Genomic DNA, 24,467 nt, shown 5'->3' on the forward strand with positions numbered 1-24,467 from the left:
ACATAACTTCTCTCCCATATGCTATGAAGCTTCCTATACATAATTTTTCAAGACCAACACTGCGTAAATCTGCTTAGAGCCCAGTAACCTCATAACCTTTGAGAAATGTTAGAGGGTGATATATTTGACCACTTTTTAGTAGGCTACCGATAAATGGATGAAGGTTAACGCGCACGTCTCCTCCTCCTGTCCACTTCTTACATCTGCCTTTTTCCAATCAAAAGGGGACCTTTGTTATTGCTTATACACACACAGTGAATGCATGTAGAAAGACCATGAAATCTGGCTTCAATCACTGTTGCTTGTAGACAACACTGGAATATGAATAAAGGCAATAAAAGTCAGCCAATAGAAGAAACATCTGAGGAGACCATGGACTTGTTAGTGAACAGCACAGCACAGATGATGAAGTAAGGTATAGAGACAAAATGCAAGGAAAAGTAAGATGAGGTAGGAGGATATTATGCCACCTGGATTCCTGCCTATGCCAATAGGCATGAGAGAGATGGGTTTAGAGCAACAGCCAGGCCTGTCTGCAAGCTAAAATCCCCAATGTTCCCAAAAGAAAATAGTAGTGCGTTTCTCTCTATTATTCATGCATACTTTAGAAACCTCTGGAGACCACTATGCAAACTGGAACACTAAAACAAAATGTCAAGACAATAAATGGGGCATTGAATCTCTGCCATTTGTTAAAGGAAGGCCTTTTCTAACTTGAAGGTAGTACCTTGTTTTCACTTCATAAACAGCAAAGTAATACAGAGTAAGCGTTGTCTTTTAGAATGACCTAAAAGAAGACAGAGTGGGACAGCACAGCATTACTTGGCTAGATCAGTTGCTTTCAAAAATTTCAATATGAAATCTGTCCTACCACAGGTATATCTTCATATTTTCCTGCCATCTATTCTGTAGTGTCATAGCAGGTACATTGTTAGAGATACTGAGAAATAGCAAGAATCCATTTTATCCATTCCAGTTCCACCTCTGTTCCCAAACTCCTATTATGATCTGAGAAAGTTGGAACTGTTGCAATATATCAGCAGCCAAACAGTTAACGTTTTGTAAGCATTTAAAGCTAAAGGTAGACCTAGCTTCCCTTTTCTTTGAACAGGAGAAATTCACTGTCACTATTTATCTACACACTTTACTTTGCTTGGAACTGTAACTTTAATTTTTGAAAGAAAATAATAGTGCTTATGCAAAAGTGGTAAAGCAAGTACCTTGTTAAAATACAGTGAAGTATCAGAGAGGTAGCTCTGTGGCTGGAGGACTCAAAATCCCAGCTCCATCTTTGGCATATTAGGCAACTCCAGTCACGCAAGTAATTTTATTTCCCTCCACTTTGTTTTCTTAATCTACAAAATGGAGATACTGGCTAAAGTCATTCAAGGACATTACAATATTCACAGTTTCATTCTTTGCTTTTATTTAATGTTTGAATGAAACAAAAAACCTTGTATTGCACAATAAGACAGTTGTGCTGTTGTGTCCATTTTCCCAGGAAAAGCAGTTGCTGGGTTTGTTTCTGTTTCAGTTAGGCCTCTAGCCCACTCTGGCTCCTTAGGAAGCTCTTCTAGCATCAACTTAATTCCACAAAGTGTTCAGCACCATCAAAATAGCATGTTTTAATTATGCTTCATTTAATCAAATCCTTTCAATTAGCTCTATTGATGACTCCAATGAGCTTTGCAAAGCATTTTGGAGCATTGCAACAAAAAGCACTGTATTGGAGATGGGTATTATCACTTGCACAAATATGACCTGAAGACTTCAAAACACATACAAGAAACATCTTTATGCCTTCATTGACTCAAACACTGCTCCAAGTCATATGATATTCCTGAAGGAAGAGTTTCAAAGCATTTAACAATTAATAACCTTGCAACACCTTTGAAAAACAAATAGTGAAAAGCAGGCACCCACACAAATTGCTTCATCTACTGTTGAAATACAGCTGTCTCTGGAGCGAAGCATAATACTCATTTAACAGTACAAAGCCATAGAACTATAGAGGGCATGAAGGAAAAAAATATTGTTGTATCCTTTTAGAGCAAGGGGGGAAGTTTGTAGAGGCAAAAGTGCAGTTTACCAAACCAGAATTTAAATAGAACCCTGTGCTTGATGCCAAATTGGTCAGAAATATCCCATGTTTCCAAATTTGGTAATCTTCCAAGGAGGAGTCAAAAGCATCAAGTCTCTGTAGGGTATTTTTTTCCTGGTTTGATTTACTGGCTAACTTAATCTGTACTGTTTATGATTGTTTAATAGTGTTGGTGGGCTGAGCTTGTGTTATCTTTAGATGACACTTTAATGTTGCAGGGCAATCATTATTACATTCTTGTGAGCTCAGACTGCCTAGAACGATTGTTTAAATCTAAGAGGTGTAATAATTCCTCAGGCAGTGAGGCACAAGTGTCAAGTCACTTTAAGTCCAGCACCTGATCCACATCTCACTTGAAAACCACGGTCTCCTACAGGACTATGCCCTCAGCTCTTTGCTGGACCACAGATATGTGTCTTCTCTGTTCAGGGGACAAATGCCATACGCTGAATCACAGAACCAAACATGCTCTTGGGAGGTCTCCTACCCACATAGCGAGCCTTTCCCAGTACTGTTTAGCTCATGAGAAACTGTTTAGTCAGAAAGTCTTAGAGGACCTTGCAAAAACTAGTTTCGCATCACACATCTTGCTTTGCCAAACCCACTAGTGCCAATTCAAAGGCAGATTCCACACTGCTTCCAATCCTGCTGAAAAATTTACATTCTTCTTTAAGCAAGGGTAAAATACCATCCTCCTGGGATTTTTTTTCCCCCCCACTCTTTTACATTCAGTGGAGTAAGAAATACTCTGAGAAGCAGGGGAGTGGGATGCAGGCTACTTTTCTTAATCAGTCTTTCAAACATCATTGCAGAAAAGACTGAGATTCAGCCTGACAGTAAGGAAGAGCACTGTATGTGGTCATCACAAATTTCAACCAGGAGCATGCTCCTCAGAATATAGCAAACCCCCAGGAGCTGCTCTCTAGACAAATGGAGCAGAAAACCAATGTATTAGGGGTGCTGGTTTTCTTACAACTGTGCTCCCAGGTGGACAACAACTGGGCATCACTCAGCCTCAGAGACAGGTATGTAACCCTGACCTTGTTACGTATCAGCCATGGAAAAATGTATGTTTGTCCCTGCTTTTCAATTCACTTGCTGTTGCTACTAAGCATAGTACAGAAAACAATCAATTGATCAGGTTTCCAAATGGGTAAAAAAAAACTCCGGGAAGATCTAACTTCATTTTCACCTCGTTAGGAGATTCTTCCATTACTTCACAGTCCTCTTCTAAGAAACACAGTATCATGCCGTTTGCATGCACTTCAATGCACTTGCAGTTTGCCGAGATAACTCAAGTATTTACATAGTTCAAGGTTTAAACTTCTGTTTCTCCTATTTTGAACAACATCCTTTACAAAATACAAAAAAGGCACATTTTCAGGATTTTTTTTTTCTGGCTCAAAAAAAACCCAGATGGGGTTTCAGTCCCAAATATGCAATTGGCATTTGGCCCAGTGTAAAGACATGCCCAAACTGCCTGAGGATGGAGCAGCTGTGGGGCCAGGGGGCAGGTCACAAACTGCCTAAACCAAGGAGACTTTGCAGAAGTGATTTCCCTCAGGCCAGAGAACAGCTCTGAAGAAAACAAGCAGCAAGTATACTAAAAATCACCTCCATTTGGTCTCACAATACACAAGTTGAAACCACTTTTTGTCCCTTTAGAGTTCCTTCTTTCCCCCATCTGAGTCAGAAATTGCCACCCAGCCTGGCCTTTTATTTAAACTATCTCCCACCTCAGCTTACAAGGAAAGGAGAGAGTTTGCAGAGCAGCCACAAATCTGGTATGGTACTGAAAGAAACTTTTGGTAAATACAATAAAGTGCTGTCATGAAAGATCAGTCAACTCGGCTCATGATCCAAGCTCTGTGGAAACGTCTACATTAATGCAGGAAAGGACCAGAAAAAGTTACTGGGGGGAGGAAAAGAGAGCAGCTCACTTAGCCAGCCCTTCCACCACATAGGGACAGGAGAAAAAACTGACAGTTGTCGTACCGAGCATAACTAAAAAGACACTGAGGAAACCAAAGCACAGTTGAGGATGTAAGGGGTCTTGTTATCTGCTTATTCTCCTCCTTCTGTATTTTATCCACATAGCTAAAAAGAAAATAAAATTGACCTGAGTGCAATCCATTTACACTGTACAAAAAAGTATTTTGGAAGAGCTGTAGCGAAGTTTGCTTCAGGGGACTGAAGTCACTCTAGCAATTCCAACAGGCAGGGTATGTAAAAAGCTAACAGAGTTCCTACAGAATTCAAGGAACTGAGAAAGAAATAAGGTTATCTGAACATTTTTTTCAGATAAAGTGTTATCTAAAACCCAATTTCACCTGAAAACTTTAGAGCCCAGTAAATGTGCAAAAGAGACCTATACACCATTTCCTATTAGGTGCCTGCCAAACAGATTTGTTACACATTTAATAAAGCAGTAAAATAAGGTATTTACGTAGCATGTTTAACTGTAAACATATTTGTACTATTTTGTTTAAATGAAAGTATAACCAATAGATGCTCCAGTTACTGGACAATGGGAAATGTGATGAGAAAAAGGAAAGTCAGGACTTCTGCTGCATCACAAAAAATAACATAACAGTGCCCTTGTATGGTCCTGCTTTAATAGGCCTGTAAAACCTACGTGCTTTGAGCCTCTAACAAGAGTACCCAGCTAGCAGTTGGTGAATTTGCAGGTGCCTTGGAGGGTCCAGCTACTTCAAGGGAATAGTCTTGAATACACTTTGCTGGGTCATACATCATTGCTATTCCTTCCCTTCAGGGCTTCACCTCACATTTGGCAAAGGAGCAATAGCTGCAGCTCCTTCCAATGTCAACACCTTTTTCTTTGCTTGGCTAGAGGTGTCAGTGCAGAACAAACATGAGGTACTGCCTTCCTAAGTTCAGAGCTCCTCAAGTCACGTGCACTTTTCAGGCTCAATCTTCTGCTCACTGAAACTTTACAGTAAAACTGCCATCAGCCTTCAGAGTGCTATTTCAGCCCATCACATCTTTTCCAGGTTAGGAAAGAAATGCAACAGCAAAGGTACATATCATAACAAATAGCTTGATACAAACATCTAGTAACTTTTGCTTATTTAACATGCAGATGTCAGGAATACATGGAGAGATATCAGTTATCCCTTTACAGAGAAACTGAGGTTTCAGGTAACGGAACGACTTACAAGATCTCCGAGTGAGTGAGCAACAAAGCAAGGAAGTTTTGCAAGTATCTCTAACTGGATTTACATCTTTCTATAGACATTATACTTAATGGTAGTTGCTTCTGAAAAAAAAAAAATTATTCTCTTTTGGAGAAAGATGAGCACACTCTTCTATGGGGGGTTATTCCCAGAGTAGATAAAAATCAAAGGGATAAGAGTACAAAAAAACCTGACATTACAGAGCAAAGCTGTTTTCTTCTGAGTTTGAGAAAAGTAAAGCAGATGAGGTGAAATTGTTTTAAGAAAGAGGTACTTCTCTAATTCAGCAGATATACACACAGAGATGTTTAAGTATCTTTAATACAAGAAAAACATGGAAACAATAAGATGCTGACTTTTGCTTGCAATGCTTAGTCACATTCTTAATGTGAAGATCCTGAGTTCCCTCTAATAAGAGCATGTGGATGTTTTATTGTTAAACAATTAGGCCAAAGCCACACTGAGGATTTTTGTATCTGGTTCAAACTGACTTTAATAGAAAATGAGCATCTAACTCTCATAAGTGACTTAGAAAAATCTCAGGAGGGTTGTACAAAAAGCCAGAGCATTTTTTATTTTATTTGAATCTAGCCTGGTTAAGGCTTTATAGAGAGCTGAGAACTCATAAATAAAGATAGGAAATTGTGAAGGCAGAAAGGGTCTTTGCCTCCTCCACTCCCTGGTCAAAATGAAGTTTAGGGATAACTGAAACATCTGCTGTGCTAACTTGTGTATCAAAGCTAACCTCTGTTTACATCAATAAAAAGGGGTTTATAGATCATTTAATCACCATACAGAAAATGCTGCTTGGAATATTTGTGAAGTGATATGGATAAGTTACTCTCTTTTGAATAGTTATGATAAATGTACTCTACATAAGATGTAAACCTGGGTTGCACATTGATGTACAAGAGCATCTCTTTGCCTCTTGGCATAGACTTGCGAGGGAGAGGAGGAGGGGAGAATAGTAGATACAAAATAACTTCCACCTTGTAACCAGAAGTATGGTTAGGACTAAGTCTCAAAAATCAAACATAAGTAGATACAGAACAACTCATGCTTTTCAAGAAAAAAAAAAAAGATAAATGGATTAACATCATATATCTCCATATACAGTAGTCCATTAATAAATATTTGAGATTATATAGATAAGAAACATGGTATTAAAAGCCAAAACTATCCTGCTTGTCTCACCATCTAATCATACTAATTTTGAAATTAAGTAACTTCACTTGAAATCACGTTCTAGTTTAAAAAAAAAAAAAAGCTTTTTGAAGCACTGAAGGGCAGCAGCATTGTCATCTCAGAAACACTACTCTGGGTATTTACTCTACAGTTTGAGATAAGAGAAAATATTTTGCCTCACAATGTATTTCTGATTTTCTTAAAACTTAAACTGAAAACGAAGAAGAAAGGTTTTATCTGTTCCTAGAATTACCTTCCTGAACCTTCTCATCTGTAGTGATGCTTCCCTATCAAAGTTATATGCAGCCTTTGATTCATTCATTCACATTTTGTTAAGCATTTTTAAAATCAACAAATGAAAGATGCTACACTGCCACAATATTTCATCATCCTTCTGCCATCAGCTGAATTCAGTTCCTGGATTTTATTGTCATTTGACCTACTCCAGAAACCACTAATCCTAATTTGCTTCAGAAGCCCTCATCATTCAGATTTTTTAAATCCACATGATAAAGCCTGGAGATGAAATAACATATCTTCATTAGCCCCAGGTGTAGGATTCCTGCATCCAGTGTTTAGAAGCTATGGAGGTAAGTCCCTTTGCTGTGTATTGAATATATATATATATATATATATAAAATTAATGTCAATGAGTCTTAGATCAAAAAGTCTCTCACTGACTATCCAACACTTAGGGTCATGCTAAGCCTCCATAAAAAAAAAAAACTTTCTTACAGAACAGCTGACATGTACTTGCCTTTTACCCTTTGCCTAACTAGGAGGGGAGAGGGAAAAAAAAAAAGGGGGGGGGGGGGGGGGGGGGGAAGCTGGATTCAGAAACAATTTGAAAAGTCATAGCCAGAAATAAAGTGCCAGGAGAGGAAGAGTTGAGTAGACACTGCCTATATGCTGGGATAAGTCACCTGGTCCAAATCACACTGCTTTGTGTGGTCTCCACCCCAGCTAACCTTCTGACTACATGTTTGTCTCGGCTGGACAAGCAGATGTGGTTGCCAACCTGTATTGCTGCAAAGCATACAGGAAAGGAAAAAGGAAGTTTTGGTCCAAGACAAAGCACTAAGCTATCCAGGGCTGGATTCCTGCTGTTTTATCCATTATCCACGGGCTCCTGAATATGCATCTCCCTCAAAATTCATTACATATTTTAATGTCACACATGAATATGTCACTGAACTTAATTATTCTGCTTCCAGAGCATAACTCCAGCCCAGTAGCTCAGATACACTTATTCAGGGCTAAAAGCTCTACTATCTCTCCAAACTTAAGAATAAGTCAGATTCTTTTCCCTATCACATCAGTCTATCCACAGTAGTTCTGGGGTGACACTAGTATGCCAAAAACTAGTCTGGTTCATCTCATACTCTCCATGCATAATTATGCTCTCCACTAAAAATAATGATAATGGCTTGAACCATTAATCTTCAAAAGAGAAGTTAGTTTCATCCAGGGCAGAAAGTAAATTCTCTCACCTTTCATATAACATCTTCAGCTTTTCTGTTGCCAGAAACATCACTGTATACAACGATCCACCCAACTGAAAAGATAAGACAATCATTTCCCTTCAGCCATATATGCTGGAGTGTCCCCCCACCAGGCACAATCTCATGGAGGTGGATGGATAAACAAACAACATATTTTTCTCATAACTTTTTACCCTCCACTGTTATTCTCTCTCTGAAGCATGTGCTTGCCACTGAAAGCCTCATGGCGCTCTTACTGTTTCATTTGGGAGACATCATCTTAGCTGCACATTCATCAGCTTCTCTGTTAGTTTCTCCAACTCAGAGATAACTGTCTTGCAAGGAGAGAACTCAATGGCAAACAAAGCCAGAATTAAAGCTGAATATCAGTCAAATCTTACATGATACTGACTTTAGGGTGCAAAGCACAATCTGACATCTCTCTTGGTGCTCCACTAAATACAAATCTGAACATCAGAAAAAATGGCCAAGCAGAGGAATATGTCACCATCTGACTTCCTGCAGCTCAAATAGCTGCTATTAGGGAATGTCTATGCCAGATAAGAAGCCCCAGTGCTCACAGGAAAACAAAGCATCTCTCTGTCACGATTTATCCTTTTTGTAAGACCTAATGAACACCAAGCCACAGTTAAAGTGGTACCCACAAAATCTCGATCTCACATCCATATACAGCATGGATGCAGCAGCAGCACAACTAGAGGGTATGACACATACAGTTCATTAAAGCCCAGCTGTTGGGTTTGGAGTGCTTTGAAAGGGAGGCTCGAGGGCTAAAAGGAGAAAGAAGAAAATCAACACACTAACAAAAGCCAAAGAGAAAAAAGTTACAAATGTTTTCCTGGGAGCTAACAGGCAAGTTTCCCCAAAGGACAGGGGTTTAGATGAAGCTTTACTTACATGTAAAACAGCAGGAGTCTGAGGACTGTTGCCTCTCTTGAATTTATTTTTTCTAGGGAGTTACCTGTGTTGCCCAAATTACATAGCCACAGGAAAAGCAGGGCAGGCCAATGAAGATTATCCTCAACTCACCTTAGCACTGCATGAGAAGGCAGCTGTGCCAGCCAGCAATATCCCCCTTCACTCCCCAGGCCTGAGGGCATCTCTGGAGAGAAAGACCAGTTCCTCTGCTAGCTGCTTTGCAACTATGACAGCAAAAGCCTCAGCAAGTCCTGCTCAAGGTGTTGGTTCAGAGGGTAATAAAGCACTGAGCCAATCAGCAGGAAACCCCTCAGCACCAATACCTGGCACTGGGGAGAGCAGAGCTTAAGCACAACACCTGTGAAAGCAGGGAGGGAGGCTTAGGAGATATCCAGAGGTCTGTTAACAGCAAAAACAGACAATCAAGGTTGGGCCATTAAAGCTCAGGAGCACCCATGGGTACTTCCAAAAGTCACATGGGCTTTCAGACAAGACAGGTGCTGACTAGGAGACACATGAGCTCCTAGTGCTTGTCCTTGGCTTTCCTTGCATGGAAAATATTTTTAAACATTACAATTAAATGATTCAGGACATTTACTCATTTCCAGAGGAGAAATGGCGATGGATACATCCATAAGACACTAACTAGGAATATGCATACAAACCTAAAGATGCATGAATTGTATTGATGAGTACTGACTGCTGTTTTAACAATTTTAGAGATTGTTAAGTAATATTTACAAAAGAGGGAGGTTCAGATTATTTTAGGCCTCCTCTTTTTGATTCCTTTCTGTCCTTTCCTACTCTGATCTCACCTCTCAAGTCAGCCATTTCTTACACAGCTTCAGTGGCATGGGCGATATTCTGCTCAAAGACTAAAGTTAACACATAAGCAGGGATATAGCCGGCAGTAAAAGGCAAGCTGTGGTATGGAACTGCTGTCTGATTTGCAACTTAACAACAGTGGAAATAATCAGCACCTGCCATCACACAGGAGATTTGATGAGCTTTTGCACTTTGCTGACCTGCCGTATCTTCAAAACAATATTCCTGGTTAATGACGCTCATTTGAACAACACTGGCTAACAGGATCTTGTGAGCCTAGAGCCGGGATTAAAAGACAAGGCAAACTGGAAACTCCAATCGTTACAATCCTGTAGCACAAATGAAGAACGCTTTCACACACAGCGAGTCAATATGCCCCATTTTTCTTTAGCATGCTGTGCCCACGCAGAAAGAAACATGACTTCAGGCCAAACATATTTCCCTTTCCAGTGACCTAGAGTGATAAGAGTTTCCATCAGGACAAAGGATCAAAATCATTAGAGCTCAAAGAAGTAACAAAGTTGAAAGCAAAAATGTCAAGAGACAGATCCATCTCCTGACTTGAAGGACTTCTCAGAATAGTGAACAGAGTCCACGACTGGAACATCTGCTCGTCTCTGAAGAAGGGTTGTGAGATCTTCCGGGGCAGCTCTCCTAAAGTACTTTGGTCTCTGCCCCAATACTTGGAACAGCAGGCCGAGCAGGGTGCTTTGCACAGTGCTAGCTGGTTAGCATCTGTCCCCTGTGATTGTGACTGGATGTCCCATGAAGACAACTAATCTTTTTCTTAAGGGGAAAAAATGCAAACCATTAATTCAGTGTGACAACCCCATCAAAATGATGAAATGAATAATAGTATTAAAACTTCACACAACGACTGTTTTTAATAACTTGGGAGTTAAACGTTTCAACTCAAAGACCTGGTTTCCTGTGTTGGCACTGGTGCTAACACTAAATGTTCATACATCAAGCATTTTTATGTCTTCATTTTAAAGAGAAATTAGGAGACAGACAAACTGAAATAACATCCCGTTCCTGTGTGTGCAAATACACACAGGGTGTATTTCTGACAAAAACTCACTGTGCTTTCAGTGTGTCCTTACAGACTTCCCCATTTGCACAAATTCACTGAAGTCTTAGCTACGCTGCAGCGGCTGACCAGTTTTCAGCAGATAGATGCAGCTCAGACAAACATATCTTCAAAGAATAGTGAAAAGTGGCATTAAAAATGAACTCCTACTATTTTCCTATGTTCCTCAACCTAACAAACACATCTCCAAGGTCAGAAATTTACAGCTGAATGTATCAAAAGCACTGGCTGTATGAATTATGCCATTCATTTACCTGAACAGTTCTAACCATCTGTGTATAACCTCTAGACAGAGAACAAAAGTTACTCTAAACATGTTCACTGTGGATTAAGCTAATGCAGTCATCTTCCAAACCAGGTTAGCTAAGATTACAAAGTTACAGACCTCAACTGATGAGTAGGAACTTTTACTATAACTCATTGCAACTCAATCACCTTTATCTATAGTCTCCAGCTCCCTGCAACTAAACTATCTAATTTCAAACTCTGGTTAACAGCAACAGACCCAAATAGAAAGGCATATCCAAACAAGAGGGTGTTTTGGCCATGAAATGTTAATGTACTAGCTGATCCCTATCGCTACAGTTTGTGGTCACATGGACTTCAGAAAGTTCAATTGCTAATGCAGAACAAAACTTTCAAACTCAGTCCCTATTGAACAAAATCTGACTGCTGTTCAAAGCCTGTATGAATGAAAAGAGGACTTAAATCTGATTCTCCATGAGAAAACATCCCCATTGTTCAAATCAGTCCTTGAACTTTATTGCTGCACACCCAAACAGCATGGACCGGGAAAATGGTAGCTATGGAGGGAGGAGGATCTTCACCACAGCCCCTCTCTACCAGGGCAGAGCTCTAGAGCAGCAGGAGACCAAGATTTCCAGAGTCTGCGCAGCACCTCGTAGGTGGGCAGGACTTCTATTCCATGACATTTAACTTGACGCATCTTGCCAGCATAAGGCATTTCTACATGAAAAAGAAGCAAGATACAGGAAAAGATTTTGCAGTTGGATTAGGGGTAATAGTGAAGGGTACTAGCTCTCAGCTGATGGACGTACACCTGAAAAACATACCCAAAACTTTTTCCAAAAGGGGGAACTTCAGGTCTTGTAGGGTGTGATACTCCAAGGCTTGGCAAAGCCACTTATAACCTCACCAAAGCTCAGTATGACTATGAGTGTTTACAAGCACAAGGACTAGGCCAAATTGAGAATGTAAATATTTGGATTCAATTCCCCAAACTTGCCTCTATCTGCACTGCCAACTAAATCCCAACTGCAGACTAAAAAAAAAATCTGAGAAGCAACAGTTGCACACACTTTACAGCATAGAAACAAAACTAACACACGTGGCAATCAGCATGGGCGGGGGGGGGGGGGGGGGGGGGGGGGGGGGGGGTGTAATTCGTAATCTAAACTGAACTTATGTTAAACAAGACATCAATGAAGTTTGGACCGAAACTTGACTTGACTCAGCTATCATTTGATACATTTTGAAAGTCTGGTCAGCCCAGACGTTGGTCCTCTGCCCTGCAAGAGACTGGGTTACATTAACTATATCTAGATTACTCAAGACCCCATAGACTACATGATGGGTCTAGCACACTGTGGTAACTTTGACTTAAACCACATTCTCTTAAGCCATCAAAAGCAAGTACTTCTATCTTCTGGGCAGATGAGTTGAGGAAAGTCTTCTCTAGATCCAAAGTAATTTATTTAGCAACCTCAGTCCCATATTCAGAATTGATTTAAGATCCCAAATCACCTTGATTTCTCAACACCAATGTTTTTTGCACTTTTTTTTTAAGTTTTACCCCAGTTCTTTTATCTATAGATACAGTTGGCAGCCAGGGATCCACTCAAGAGAGTTGTGACCTCCCACAAAAACAGATCCTAAGGGATTCTCAGCTGCCAGTTCCCAGCCCTTCTCAGAAAGTGTTAAATGTCTTTCAGTCCTACATCTCCATTGCAGACACTCACTGGAGTGAATCAGAATGCCAAGTGCCTCACCAAGACCAGGATTTTATATTTTTTTGTATGATAAGAATTTGTGCCTCCTCACTCCTACTACTGTAAACTAACAAAAAGTCCATCCTCTCCCTCTTCAGTTAAGTGGGAAAAGTACAAATCTGGTTCTTTAGCTTTACTCAACTGTGGGAAACTTGGTTTTGCTCTCCAGTTAAAAGCAGGCTCTTCAGCGTACTTCACAGTGACCTCTTCACAAGGGGCTAATATCATTTCTTTAAATGCCCCTACACTAAAAATAGTCCTGCTTCCTAAACATGAATGCTTAGCAGTTCCAGGCATTCTGAGATCCTGCATACCACTTTTTTTTTTTTTTTTTAAACTGGCAACATTTATTTAACCAGCAATTAAAAAAAGGAGGCCCAGCCGCCCCAGTGATTCTTCCCAGAGGGTCTTAGATGTTTATGAAACACAATGAAAACAATAAAGTGGATAAAGTCATGCTATTCCATCAAGTCTTTGGCAAGACTTCCCAACCAAGAATAAATTGGCATGGTACGTTACAGTCAACAGATTACACAATGGTTTACAGGGTCACCAATAATAAGGGGTCACACGCTCCTTAAAGAGCTACACTATATGTTAAAAGTCACTTGCTTAAAGGGAAACAGCAATGCTTGGTCCTGAGCTCCTTGGAGCAAATTCTGGCAGCCACAGCACAAACGTGCTGTAAGGGTAGGAGAGGACAGAAGGCGCCTCTCCTTCCCAGCACCAGGAAAGGCAGTGACTACACTGAGCAAGCTGGCTGGGGGAGTTTAGCACCCTGAAGGGAGCAGAAGAAAGCCAGGCCAGGCAGAACTCTCTTATTTCTGCATATGAGAGGGGAACATATGCTATACGCTTTTAGGAGCAGGATAGATTCTGTGCCCCAGTGAGGCCCAGCACCACTCACCATATCACCAGCTCCCAAGGAGCCCTGCTCCCCACTCCTCCATACTCTCAGAGGTAACTGGTTCTACCTCAGAAGCAAAGATGGCAGTTCCCAATCAGTCTAGTCGCTCTTAACAGTGTATCTAGCTAGCTTTAAAAGGTGCTCAACTATATTCTTAGGTAACTTGATAAAGTAATCATAACTGCTTAAATGTGTTGCAGTTTTCCTTTAAATAACTAGCCTTAAAGCAAGGGGGAAATGAACAGTCAAAGCCATAAATCTTATTCTCACCCTTCAACCTGGTAACAGATTTCCACTACTCCACCTGCATAACCCAATCATCAAAATGAAAGTTAAATTTTGACCTTCCTAAAATATACATGATTTTCTCAAATGTCACCTTAAACATAAAATACTTCTACTTTTGCTCTGTTAACTTACCCTTCCACTATATGGAATATTTTCATCTACTGACTATATATTAATCACGAATAATCAAAACATTATCAAGTCTCGAAGGCAAATCAACCTCACTTCAATTCACCCTACTCTACATCATCAGAAATCAGACAATACTAAGAGTTTTATGCTTGCTCTTCCACAAGTTTTGATCATTTTAGGTGGGTTTTACTGGATTATTCAATATCTGGCTGAAGTTAAAGACTGTCTACTCAGAATAAAAAGAAAACCTATTCCTCAAAGTCAGTGCAAGAGTAAAACATGGGTGTAGCAAATACTACTATTGAGATGCTCCATGTAATAATAGTATGCATCCTGCTTCATTTAGCTTGACTACTAAAATACAAAGTGCATTTGAGTGATAAAACCGGAGTAAACATAAGGATGCTCTCTCATGTAGCTGCTACTCTTTGATTGTGGTGACCCGCTGCTCTTTAGTAAAGCAAACGCTTGGTACCAAGCCAAGAGCAGTACATCTGATTTTCCCACAAAGTGAACTGCTGAAGCAGCTCCCTTAGCTCTTCAGCTAAATCTGTCTTGGGATCCTAAAGTCTTCCGCCAGAGTCCAGGTGGCTCCTCTACTATTTTCAATATGCGTGCACACATTACAGCCGGCTGGATAGACGATGCCAGTGGGCACTAGAAGGGGAAAGAAGTGCCGCAGGTCCCTGTCTCTCTCCAGATCAGAGCCCCACACTTGGCGGGCTGGCTCCCCAGCCCGGTTATAGTTAAGCGGGTCCCGCCGAGGCCGTCACCTGGGCTCTGTCCCTCCGGGGTGCCTCTGCCCTCGCCACCCACGCGAGAAACAGCGTCTCGCGAGGCACGGCGGTGGCACGGGGCGCACCGGCGCGGGAGCACCGAACCCCCGCTCCGCCCGTGCGCAAGGACCCCGCGCCCATCTGCGCTCCCCCCGGGCAGGGCAGGGCAGGGACCCCCGCCAGGGTCGCGGGGCAGGCCCGCACCGGCACGGCCGCCGGAGGCTCCGTTGCCGCAGGGGCTCCGCCGTTCGGGGAGCCCCAGGGCCCGGGCAGCCCCCCCGCCGCCGCGCATCCCCGGCCCGTCCTGCTCCCGGGAGGCTCGCAGGGCGCAGGGACGGCGAGCCGGAGCACGATCAATCGTTTCTCCCCCCAGCCCCGCTCCCCTGCCCGGGTCGCCAGGGACGACCACCTACCCGGCAGCGCGGCTCCCCGGCCCTTACCGAGGCGCGCAGGGATGCGCTCCCTCCGCCAGACGCCTGCAGCCCCCGTCCCGCAGCCCGGGCGGTTGTAGCTTTTTTGGAGAAGCTGGGAAGAGGGAGAGAAAGAAAGGGGGGAGGGAAAGGGGAGGGAAGGGACTGAGATCGAGGGAGAGAGAAGTATGCAAAGGCAGGAAGTGGAGACGGCCACGGCCAGTGCGGGAGATTAATGGGAACCAGTCACCCAGCAGCCAACAAAGAAACCTGCTCCCCCAGCGCAGCCCGGCCCGGGCTGCAGCCCCGCCGCGGCCGGGCAGCCCCGGGCGACCGAGCCACGGCTCCCCCCGGCAGCGCTGAGCCCCGGCCCCGCGGAGGGGTGGGCGCCGCCCGCCCCCCACGGCCCCAAACCCGGGTCTTCGCCAGGCGGGAGGGAGGGGAGCAGCCCGCCGGGGCCGGGCAGGACCGACCCGGTCCGCGGGGAGATGCGACGGGCAGAGAAGGAGGAGGGGAGAACTGAGCCCCCCGAATGACAATTCTCCTCCTCCCTCTACCCCGGAGAAGCAATACGGCTTATTTTTTATTTAAAAAACTACGAATGCTGGGCTCCTCTCGGCGCGGAGCCGCTCGCGGGGAAGAAAGGAAGGAAGGAGGAGAGCGTGCGGCCGCTTCCTGCGCTCGGGCGCCGAGCAGATGGTTTCAATCAGGGCGCCGGGGATGGGCGAGCCCGGGGCGGCGGGACGCCCGTGGCGCTCGGCCGCGTTTTCCAAGCTCCCGGGGTAGCTTCAGAGGAGCAGTACCTGTGGAGAAAGAAAGGGGGGAGACGGAGGCGGCGGCATGCCTCTGAATTTTATTCCGGGTACCACGGTTCAAATCCAGCCTACTAGGACCAGCTACTGACAGGGATTTTGTAATGCTCTGCTCCCTGGGGAGTGGAGCCCGAGGTGCCCCACTCGGGGCACCCCCCACCCGGGGTGCCTTCACACGCTAGGACACCAGGCAATGCGCTTGTGGCACAAGCGATAAAGCACACGTTCCACGCAGGCCACAAACAGCATCGTAGGGGCCAGCTCCCTGGCACGCCTGTCCGCGTGCTGTGGGTTTAACAGACGAGAAACCCGCACAAGACATTTGATATTAAAACCATACAAAAGAGACAGGATGCTAGCTGTTAGCAGAATCATAAGTACTGCAAAATGCACCTAAATCTTGAAGTATTGTGTTAGCACTTATAGAACAAGTCACTTCACAATATATTAACCAAATGACAATAGGAACTGAAGAAAAATAAAGAGCGACATGTAATCTGCAACTAGAAATACAAATTGCAGCATTGCACATTTCTTGAACTTTAAGCACGTGCTTACTTTTTTTCCGTTGACTGAAATGGAACCAAAATGGTGCTCAGCATTAGGCAAATGCTTATGAGCTTTCCTATATGAGGACACTTCTCTGAACCTAGAGCAGAGTACTCAGGATAAACTATTCTTGGCTGTCTCCACCTTGTCAACAATGTAAGATATATTGTCTTGAGATATTCTGATCTGTCATCCCACACGACAAGGGAAATCTGGTGTAAATGTCCAGCATTTCACAAACCTCCATTATATTTCAAAAGAGTGAATACGCAGGAAGTAAGGGTAACTCTCATCTGGATTCTGATGTGAATGTGTATTTCAAAGCAAAAGCTATTTCAGCTGTCAGCCTTCTTGAGACAGATGTATTTACTCAGCTGCAAAAGGAGTACTGTGTCACCGAACATCAAAAAATGGTGGGAGTTTAAATTTCAACACAGAAGGAATCATTTACCTCCCAAACAACAAGCTACTGCTACAAGTACCTGGCAGGAACATAAAATTAATACAATTTTCTTTCCTTGTTATGAAAATGACATAGGAGGGCCTTTTCAAGTGCAGCAAGATAGCAAACCCATCCACCTCTCCAGGAGACCAATGATAACAAGGAATGATGCTCAAAGATGCTCAACTTCCAATTAAGCAGGAACCAATCTATTCTGGCTGCTTCTCCAGCACATCAAACAAACATCTCAAACATGCTAATATTGCTTTTACCAAATATTATTTTTCTCCCCCATTTATGTTGCATTCAGTCCCCCAGACCTCAAGCAACTTAGCAACTGCCTAGATTTTCCCTTGATTACAGAAGACCCAACCTAAAATTAAGTTGTATTTGAACACTGAATTGGAGCCTTCAATGTTTTAATGAACAAGCAGCCCGTGAAGTCCTGTTTATTACAGGAGCTGGCTGCTGCTCTGGTTAAGCAACTGGAAGACGATAATAAAATGTAAACTAGGAGAGGACTATTTTTCTTGCTTGCCAAACAGATTACAGCTAGCAAAGTTCCACAAACAAGAAGGAAGGACTTGAAAAATCAGGGTCTATTTGTTAACCTTGGCCATGCCACACTTAAAGTTTCTGTTCTTATTTTGCTCTTCCTACTGTCACCTCAGCACAAGCGGGGTTAGCAAAGGCACAGAGTGGCTCTAATTTACACGTAGCCACAGTCACTTTCCAAGCCTGTCTGGTAGCTCTGAGCAGCAAGCGCAGCGTTGCACACTGCCGGGCTGACGAAGGCCTCACACACACACACAGACACACACGCTGCCCTGCTAGAAAACCCTCCTGGGCCAGAAGCAGCTTCCAGGGAGAAAATGTGCTTGTTTGGCAAATCCTGCTTGCAGTAGGCCAAAACGCTTTCTGCTTTCTACTAACCAACGCAAAAGAGCTTTCTTGTTGAGAGCAGATGCAGGGATAGTTTGCAGGCGGTCTGACCTGGCTGCTCACCTGGTACTCTGCTCTTTTACTAACACCTGTTTCACTCAGCCAACCATTACTACATACTGTAATTACTATTCCGTACCTCATAAGTTTTGTGAAAAACCTAGGGAGTACCAATACCCTCTTACCAATACCTGTTTCACTCAGCCAACCGTTACTACATACTGTAATTACTATTTTGTACCTCATAAGTTTTTTAAAAAACCTAGGGAATACCGCTTTCCAGTACAGAGACCACGGGGAGAAACTCTCCGGGCACGCCGGCACCAGCCGAGCCGGATCGGCGCCCTCCAACTTCTCTCGCCTCTTCCCCGCCGTCGTCCCGGCGGGGACAGCCGCGGAGCAGCACCGGGGCGACTCACAGACCCGCCGCCACCAGGAGCGGCGCCGCTGACGGAAGCTCACGGAAAGCCTGTCCGGACGCTCCTCCCCCTCCCGGGGCGGCAGCTTTGCCTCAGGGCAGGGCGCGGACCCGGCCCGGAGGTCGGGGCGTGAGGAGAAAACAGAAACCCGCAACGTTTCCGCGCGACCGGGCGCCCCGCTGCATCTGCCCCGCGGCCACCGAGCGGGGCGGGGCGGGGCGGGGCGGTGCAGTGCAGTGCAGAACCGGCGGGGCGGTGGCGCCCCCTAACGGCAGCGGAGGGGGGGTGTGGGTTGGGTGTGGGCGGGGACGGGGACGAGGAGTGGGTGGGTGTGGGCACTGGCGCGTGCGCACCGTGACAGCGCGCGGCGGCGGCGGCGGGATGGAGGGGGCGCGTGCGGGGCGGACGGCGGCGCTGGCGCGCGCTGTACTGGAACGGGCGCGGCGGCGGCGGCGGCGGCCGGCGGGACGGCTCCCGGCCTCGGCCCCGGTCAGTGCTGCGGGCGGCGGCGGGGCGGGGGCGGCCGCGCCGGCAAAAGCAGCAAAATAAATAAGCGCCGAGGGGCTGCGTCCTGAAATGGTGGCAGGATAGCTCGTGTCCCGTAGAGGCCTAGTGTGTGTGCATATATGTATAGGCGTGTATACGCGTGGGAGCGAGCCATGTATGTCCTTTAATGAGCTAGAGGTATCTTAAAATACGTAGAACGGTCTCACGCTTGGTTACTTGCCTCTGCGTTTTATCTCGGCAAAGCCAGCCGGAAAGGTTTGAGGGCACTGACACATGGCTTGCCAGTGCCTTGCAGGACAGCGGAGCCAGGCAGTTGCTCCGTCTTGGGCGTAGCAAGTGCCGCCGCGTTGCCTGGTGCACGTTGGGGGTGTTGGAAGGCCGGCGTGCACGCCGCATCAAAGCGAAGCGCCACAGCGCTGGGCCGCACGTGACTGTTTCACTCCGGACACGGCCTCGCACTAGCGAGTACTTTGCTATTGAATCACCTGATGCTTTCTACCTGGAAGCAACAAGCAGCACATCACGAGTTACAAAAATTGTCTTTAATTGCAGGAAGAAGATTCAGAACGTCTTAGTGCAGCATTCGCCTCAATAGTGAACTTGATGAATCAAGCCACGAAGGAATGTGAGGTGAGGTTTTACCCCCAGATCCGTGCAAAGAATATGTGTGATGTGCCTGTCAAAGGCCTGTTTGCACTACTTTTGCTAAAACTGAAAAAATTAGACTTGCATGGCAAGAGCTTAGCCAGTGAGCCTGTGATGCTGGCCTAGATTAAGAAGTTTGGGGCATTTGCCATCACGTGGTAGGTGACAGTAGGTTTCACCAGTGCTACGCTGACCCACACGTACCACCTTGGCTGATAAACAGCACTATCAGCATTTTGTGTAGAGTACCAGTAGACCAGTACAGATTTTAGCAGAGGGTTTCTCCACTCCTTGGTGGAAAGGCAATAGGGTTAGGAGGCAGAAACATCAGCTGACATGACAAATTTCGTTGTGGCAGCCACTGTCACACATACAGAGGTTTTTCCAGTGCTGCGAGGTGCCTCTGCTGTGGAATGGCTTTACAACAGAGTAACCCTTTGTTTTGATCGTGCAACCATGAACCGCGCGCGCGCTCGCTGATGGAGTCAGTGCATTGCGGGTGGCAGAAGTAAGGAGAGTTTGAATCTCAAGCAAAGAGATTGCTTTCTGCCACGCATTCACTCTGAATTCAAGAGTTAACCTTCCCATTTTACGTCTGTAATGCCTGAATCTCACGTGTCTTATATTGTTTAAGCAAACTTGATTTGAGATGTTCCTACCGCATTACAGGCTCGGGTTTTCTGAGCAGCACCACATCTTTATTTGCGATAGGTAGAAACCGAGGTATGGCACACAGACGCGCGGCTCCACTGCTTTCACGTTGGCCCACGCGCACCGTGAACCTGCGGTGTAACAGCTGTGCTTGCGCTCTGGCAGCTGGGTGGCAGACGGACGGGGAGCCCAGCGCTGCCAGCCTGGCCTTGTGAGCACAGCTCTGCAGCCCGACGACTGCATTAAAGTCTCCGAAAAGTCCATCACAGTTTACATCATCTGTGCCCTTCGGGGTCAGTTATCACCAGGCAGCTTGTTGTCTGCAGAGTTAATAACAGAGGCTAGGTCTTTAATTAAATTAGTAGCTCAACGCACACCAGACCATTAGCTCTTAAGCCACCCCTTTATCGTTCAAATCACCACATGCACAGTACCCGGTTAATCTTAGAACAACTGCAGAAAACAAAAACGTAACAATGTATAGAGACTCATCCTGTGTCCTGTTAGGAGTCTGTAGAAGAGTGGAACAAGCAGTGGGTGACTTCCATGCTTGTGCATCGGCCAGGACAGTGCTGCTGCAAGTCATCTTCTGTAGAGAAGGGTCTTAACGGGGAGGGGGAAAGGAATGCTCACACCCGCAAGTTCACAGATCCAAGTTTACAAAGCATAAATAAAAATCTACAGCTGAACGTAACCATTTAGGCACTTGGATGCCACCGAGTGCAAATGATTAAAATTACATGATTTAAGAATTGTTGTTTAGAATTATTTAGAGACCAAAGTTTACCCACATTTCTTACTAAAAGTTTGATTTAATTTCTTTGCTCTTTGACATCATGTAAAAGAATCCAGCTCACCTCCAGTGATACAGAGATGCTCTGTGAAGTGTTATGCAATAGGTCAGAGTATTTGATGTATTTTGGGACGTTGCTGCACAGTCAACTACAATACAAACAACCAAATCTATTGATGTGCGCATAACCTCAAGGAATAAAGCACAGCAGTACACTTGGAAATAAGAATTCCTGTTGGCCTTACTTTTGCTATGTTTAGTCTTGACAATCAGACACAAGGACAACATGAGTGAAATAAAATAGATATTTTGGAACTTTTTGGTCCCTGTGATCAAAAAGGTAACCCTGGGAGGAGTTCTGTGGTGACAGCAGATGGCAGCAGAGCTGCACGCAAATATTTCATTTGCAGTGGGGAAGATTCAAATACCTTTATTGTGGAGCCAGAAAAGGGCTGCTGTGGACTTAAACACAATTCTCAAAACCACTATGCTACTGGTACCAGCCTTGAAGACACTTTAGCTTCTTCACCAACTCATTTTTCAGTATTAACATGTTCTGCTTTTAGAGCACGGCTCCTGCACAGAGTCTTCACTAGCTAGGTTGCCAAGCACCTAGCTTGCATATACGTCCTATTAAAGACCCATAAACTATGCCTTCTTCCACCAAAGCTTTTCTTGAAGGGCCTGATCAGGTAGATGTTTCCAGAGCATTCCTTCTGATTTTTTTCATTAATTCAGTTCTGAGCTGTCAGAGAGTCCCTGTGTACGTCCCTATGTATGGGACACAGGCATATAAAATCAGGGCTGACAGTCTTGTACCAGAAGGCAGACGTCTTGTACATCCAGGCATTGTTTTCATCCTCACACAAGAACAAACCAGCCAATTAATACAGAAGGTCAGTAGCTGTGCAGTCCTGCTTTTAATTGCAGTAGTTGTGAGCATGTCTTTGATGCTTCTCCACATAATATTCTCTGTTTCTATTGTTGTCCAGAAGTACTATAGCTTCATGGCAGCCTGTAGATGCAAAGAGCATGAAATCAAACACATCTGCAGATACCACGGCAGGCAAGCTGGGGAAACAGAGCTGGAATACTCCGAAGAAGAGGTGAGTAGGTGGTTTTGGTTTAAGGTTATTCCTTCCCTCCCATGGGACAACTGTTATCTATCTAGTGTCTGTGACGCTTGCTTACACTAATGTATGTGGTTTGACATCATGAACACCTGGACTGATGTGAGCCTTCTTGGCGGGGGGGGGAGGCAGAGTAACTTCTGGTGGCACCAAATAGTGTCATATCAGTCCTTTTGTGGAGGGGAAAATTTCATGGACATAAAGCATCCCCTCTCTCAGGGGCTGAATTTGCCTTTTGTGTTGTATCATTACAAAACAGTATCTTTTTCTTTCCAGAGGACTGAAACCTCTGTAGCACCCTGTCAAGCTCAAACTTGCCAGCAACGTGTAAGTTTATAGAATACTTAGGGTTTAAATTGAGGTACAGCATTTATCATTTTGCATCAAGCTGCTTAAAATTTGTGATCAGGTGTGGAGACTGTGATAGCACAGAAGATTAACTAGTGGTGCATTCACAATCCTAATATACTATAGGTGGGCAGTAGAATGGGCATACAGAGACTTGCACAATTAATTATAAACCAGATTGTGGCATTTTGGCACATAACCATTTAAGAGTCTACTTTATGTTTTGGACTGGTACAGAATGTCAAACACTGTAGTTAATCTTTAGGCTCTTGTGATTTGCATCAGCAACAATAATCCAGCAGTTCTCCAGTCTTACCTCTTACCTCCCCCTGTGCTGAGGAAAGGCATGTGGCAGTGCTTAGCCAGTTATGCTTGGCCCTCATGCACTCTCTCTAAAGACTCCTGTTCCTCAAGGAGAAGAAAACTACTTTTTTTTTTAAATTATCTTTCAAAGCCTAACACCTCACTGAATCAATTTCAGGAACTTCTAAGCCACAAAAGATGAGAAACATGGAATCTGCACCACAGTACAAATTAGTGGCAGCACCCTTGTTGTATGGATGTTTTCCAGGTTTATGTTCAAAACCATTTAGGTTGGCAACTTTCATTTTTGTGAGGCAGACATTACGGCATGCTGATTATTTTCATTGCTTGAAACATTACATGAAATACTTTGAGTATGGCACTTGCTAATTTTTGTACGGCACTTGCTAATTTTTGTACTGACAGAAACATTTTACAGTTTTGTCCATGCTGCCTGTGTATTTTGAAAACATCTTAGGATGTTTATATAAGAACTGAAATGTAATTTTACCCAAATTCAAGTTTTTTTTTTTGTGGGAAATCTAAGACTAAACAGTAATGAAGCTTATTTCCCCTCCTACCTCCCCAAAGACCAGACAAGCTTCTGAAGACATCTACATTGAAGTTTCTCCTGGCACCTATTCTGTCACAGCAACCTCAGAGGACATGGTACAACAAACCCACGTGGTGGATGTCGACGCAGGACAAAGCGTTGATTTAACTTTTGTTCTATGATGTTTGCTGTTTCTGGGCAATCACAGGAATAAAAGATGAAGCTGGTTTAATGCATGTCATATCTTTTTCTTGTTAGCACTTTAATAGTATCCTCCTCTTTGGGACTCCATTTTTATGGCCTGTATATTTGTTTTCTACTTAATGCAATTATACACAGCCCACTTTGTACACTGATTTTATAAATATTTGTACATTGTGTGCCTTAAATCCAATTATGTGACTGTGTAATTCCAGGTTCTCATGCTTTAAATAATTAAAGATACAATCAATGGAATAAAATACATACTTTAGTCTTTATGGCGACAGCTTCTTTTATATTTTCCGCATTGTTGACCACAGAGAGCATGATCCATGTGACATGAATATGTATGTACATTAAAATAAGTGCCAACAGAAGGCAGAGCAGCTGCCTCACAATGCATCTCTCCTATCTGTACTTTTATTATTCTGATAAAGAAATAAAATACAAATGAATGTCACTGTGATGAAATTCAGGAAGGTGCTTCAATATATGTTTCAGATGTTCAATATAGGCACATAAATATTGCCACTTCAAGTCCTGTCTCTTTGCAGGCTCTTCCCTAGGCTAAACACCACTTCGCTGCCTTTTCAGTAGGTGCTAGGGTACCCTGAATTGTCTCCTATTTCCTGCAGGGGAGAAGCACTGCTGAGCAACTGCACGCTACAGCTTATGGCCAAGTTCAGATGCTTTAAAAATAAACAGTCCCGCTAATGAGACTCCCTGGCTGCTTATCTCTCCCAAAGGATCAGATTCCACAGTTAGAATTAGTCAGATGACCTATATATAGCTGTAATCTTTTTGTAGCTGATGGTATTAAGGTTTCAGTTAATTT

The 24,467-nt window shown here is 44.0% G+C and overlaps 2 protein-coding genes across 8 annotated transcripts in view; one reads left to right on the forward strand and one right to left on the reverse strand.

The window, feature by feature from the left end:
- DENND2B (DENN domain containing 2B) overlaps nucleotides 1-16,789 on the reverse strand; it is a 181,956-nt gene extending 165,167 nt beyond the window's left edge. For 2 of the 6 annotated variants that reach the window (XM_075755116.1, XM_075755117.1), the window contains exon 1: nucleotides 15,368-15,700. The gene's annotated coding sequence lies outside the window, so the exon portion shown is untranslated. Of the gene's footprint in view, nucleotides 1-7,970; nucleotides 8,036-15,367; nucleotides 15,701-16,707 lie in introns of those variants that run through there. The other 4 variants (XM_075755121.1, XM_075755122.1, XM_075755118.1 and 1 more) reach the window with 3 other exon arrangements.
- Nucleotides 16,790-18,871: 2,082 nt separating this feature from the next.
- Nucleotides 18,872-23,896, forward strand: AKIP1 (A-kinase interacting protein 1). Of its 2 annotated transcripts, none has more exons than XM_075755100.1 (5): nucleotides 18,872-18,990; nucleotides 19,561-19,638; nucleotides 22,090-22,203; nucleotides 22,504-22,554; nucleotides 23,470-23,896. In XM_075755100.1, exons 1-5 carry the CDS (start codon nucleotides 18,883-18,885, stop codon nucleotides 23,611-23,613), a joined length of 495 nt encoding a protein of 164 aa, XP_075611215.1. In that variant the 5' UTR covers nucleotides 18,872-18,882; the 3' UTR covers nucleotides 23,614-23,896. The 2 variants fall into 2 exon arrangements, with proteins under 2 accessions (XP_075611215.1, XP_075611216.1); XM_075755101.1 differs by lacking the exon at nucleotides 18,872-18,990 and adding an exon at nucleotides 19,032-19,185.
- Nucleotides 23,897-24,467: the final 571 nt, after the last annotated feature.

Source organism: Balearica regulorum, chromosome 5 (genome assembly GCF_011004875.1).
Source record: "Balearica regulorum gibbericeps isolate bBalReg1 chromosome 5, bBalReg1.pri, whole genome shotgun sequence".
Classification (NCBI taxonomy): Eukaryota; Metazoa; Chordata; class Aves; order Gruiformes; family Gruidae; genus Balearica; species Balearica regulorum.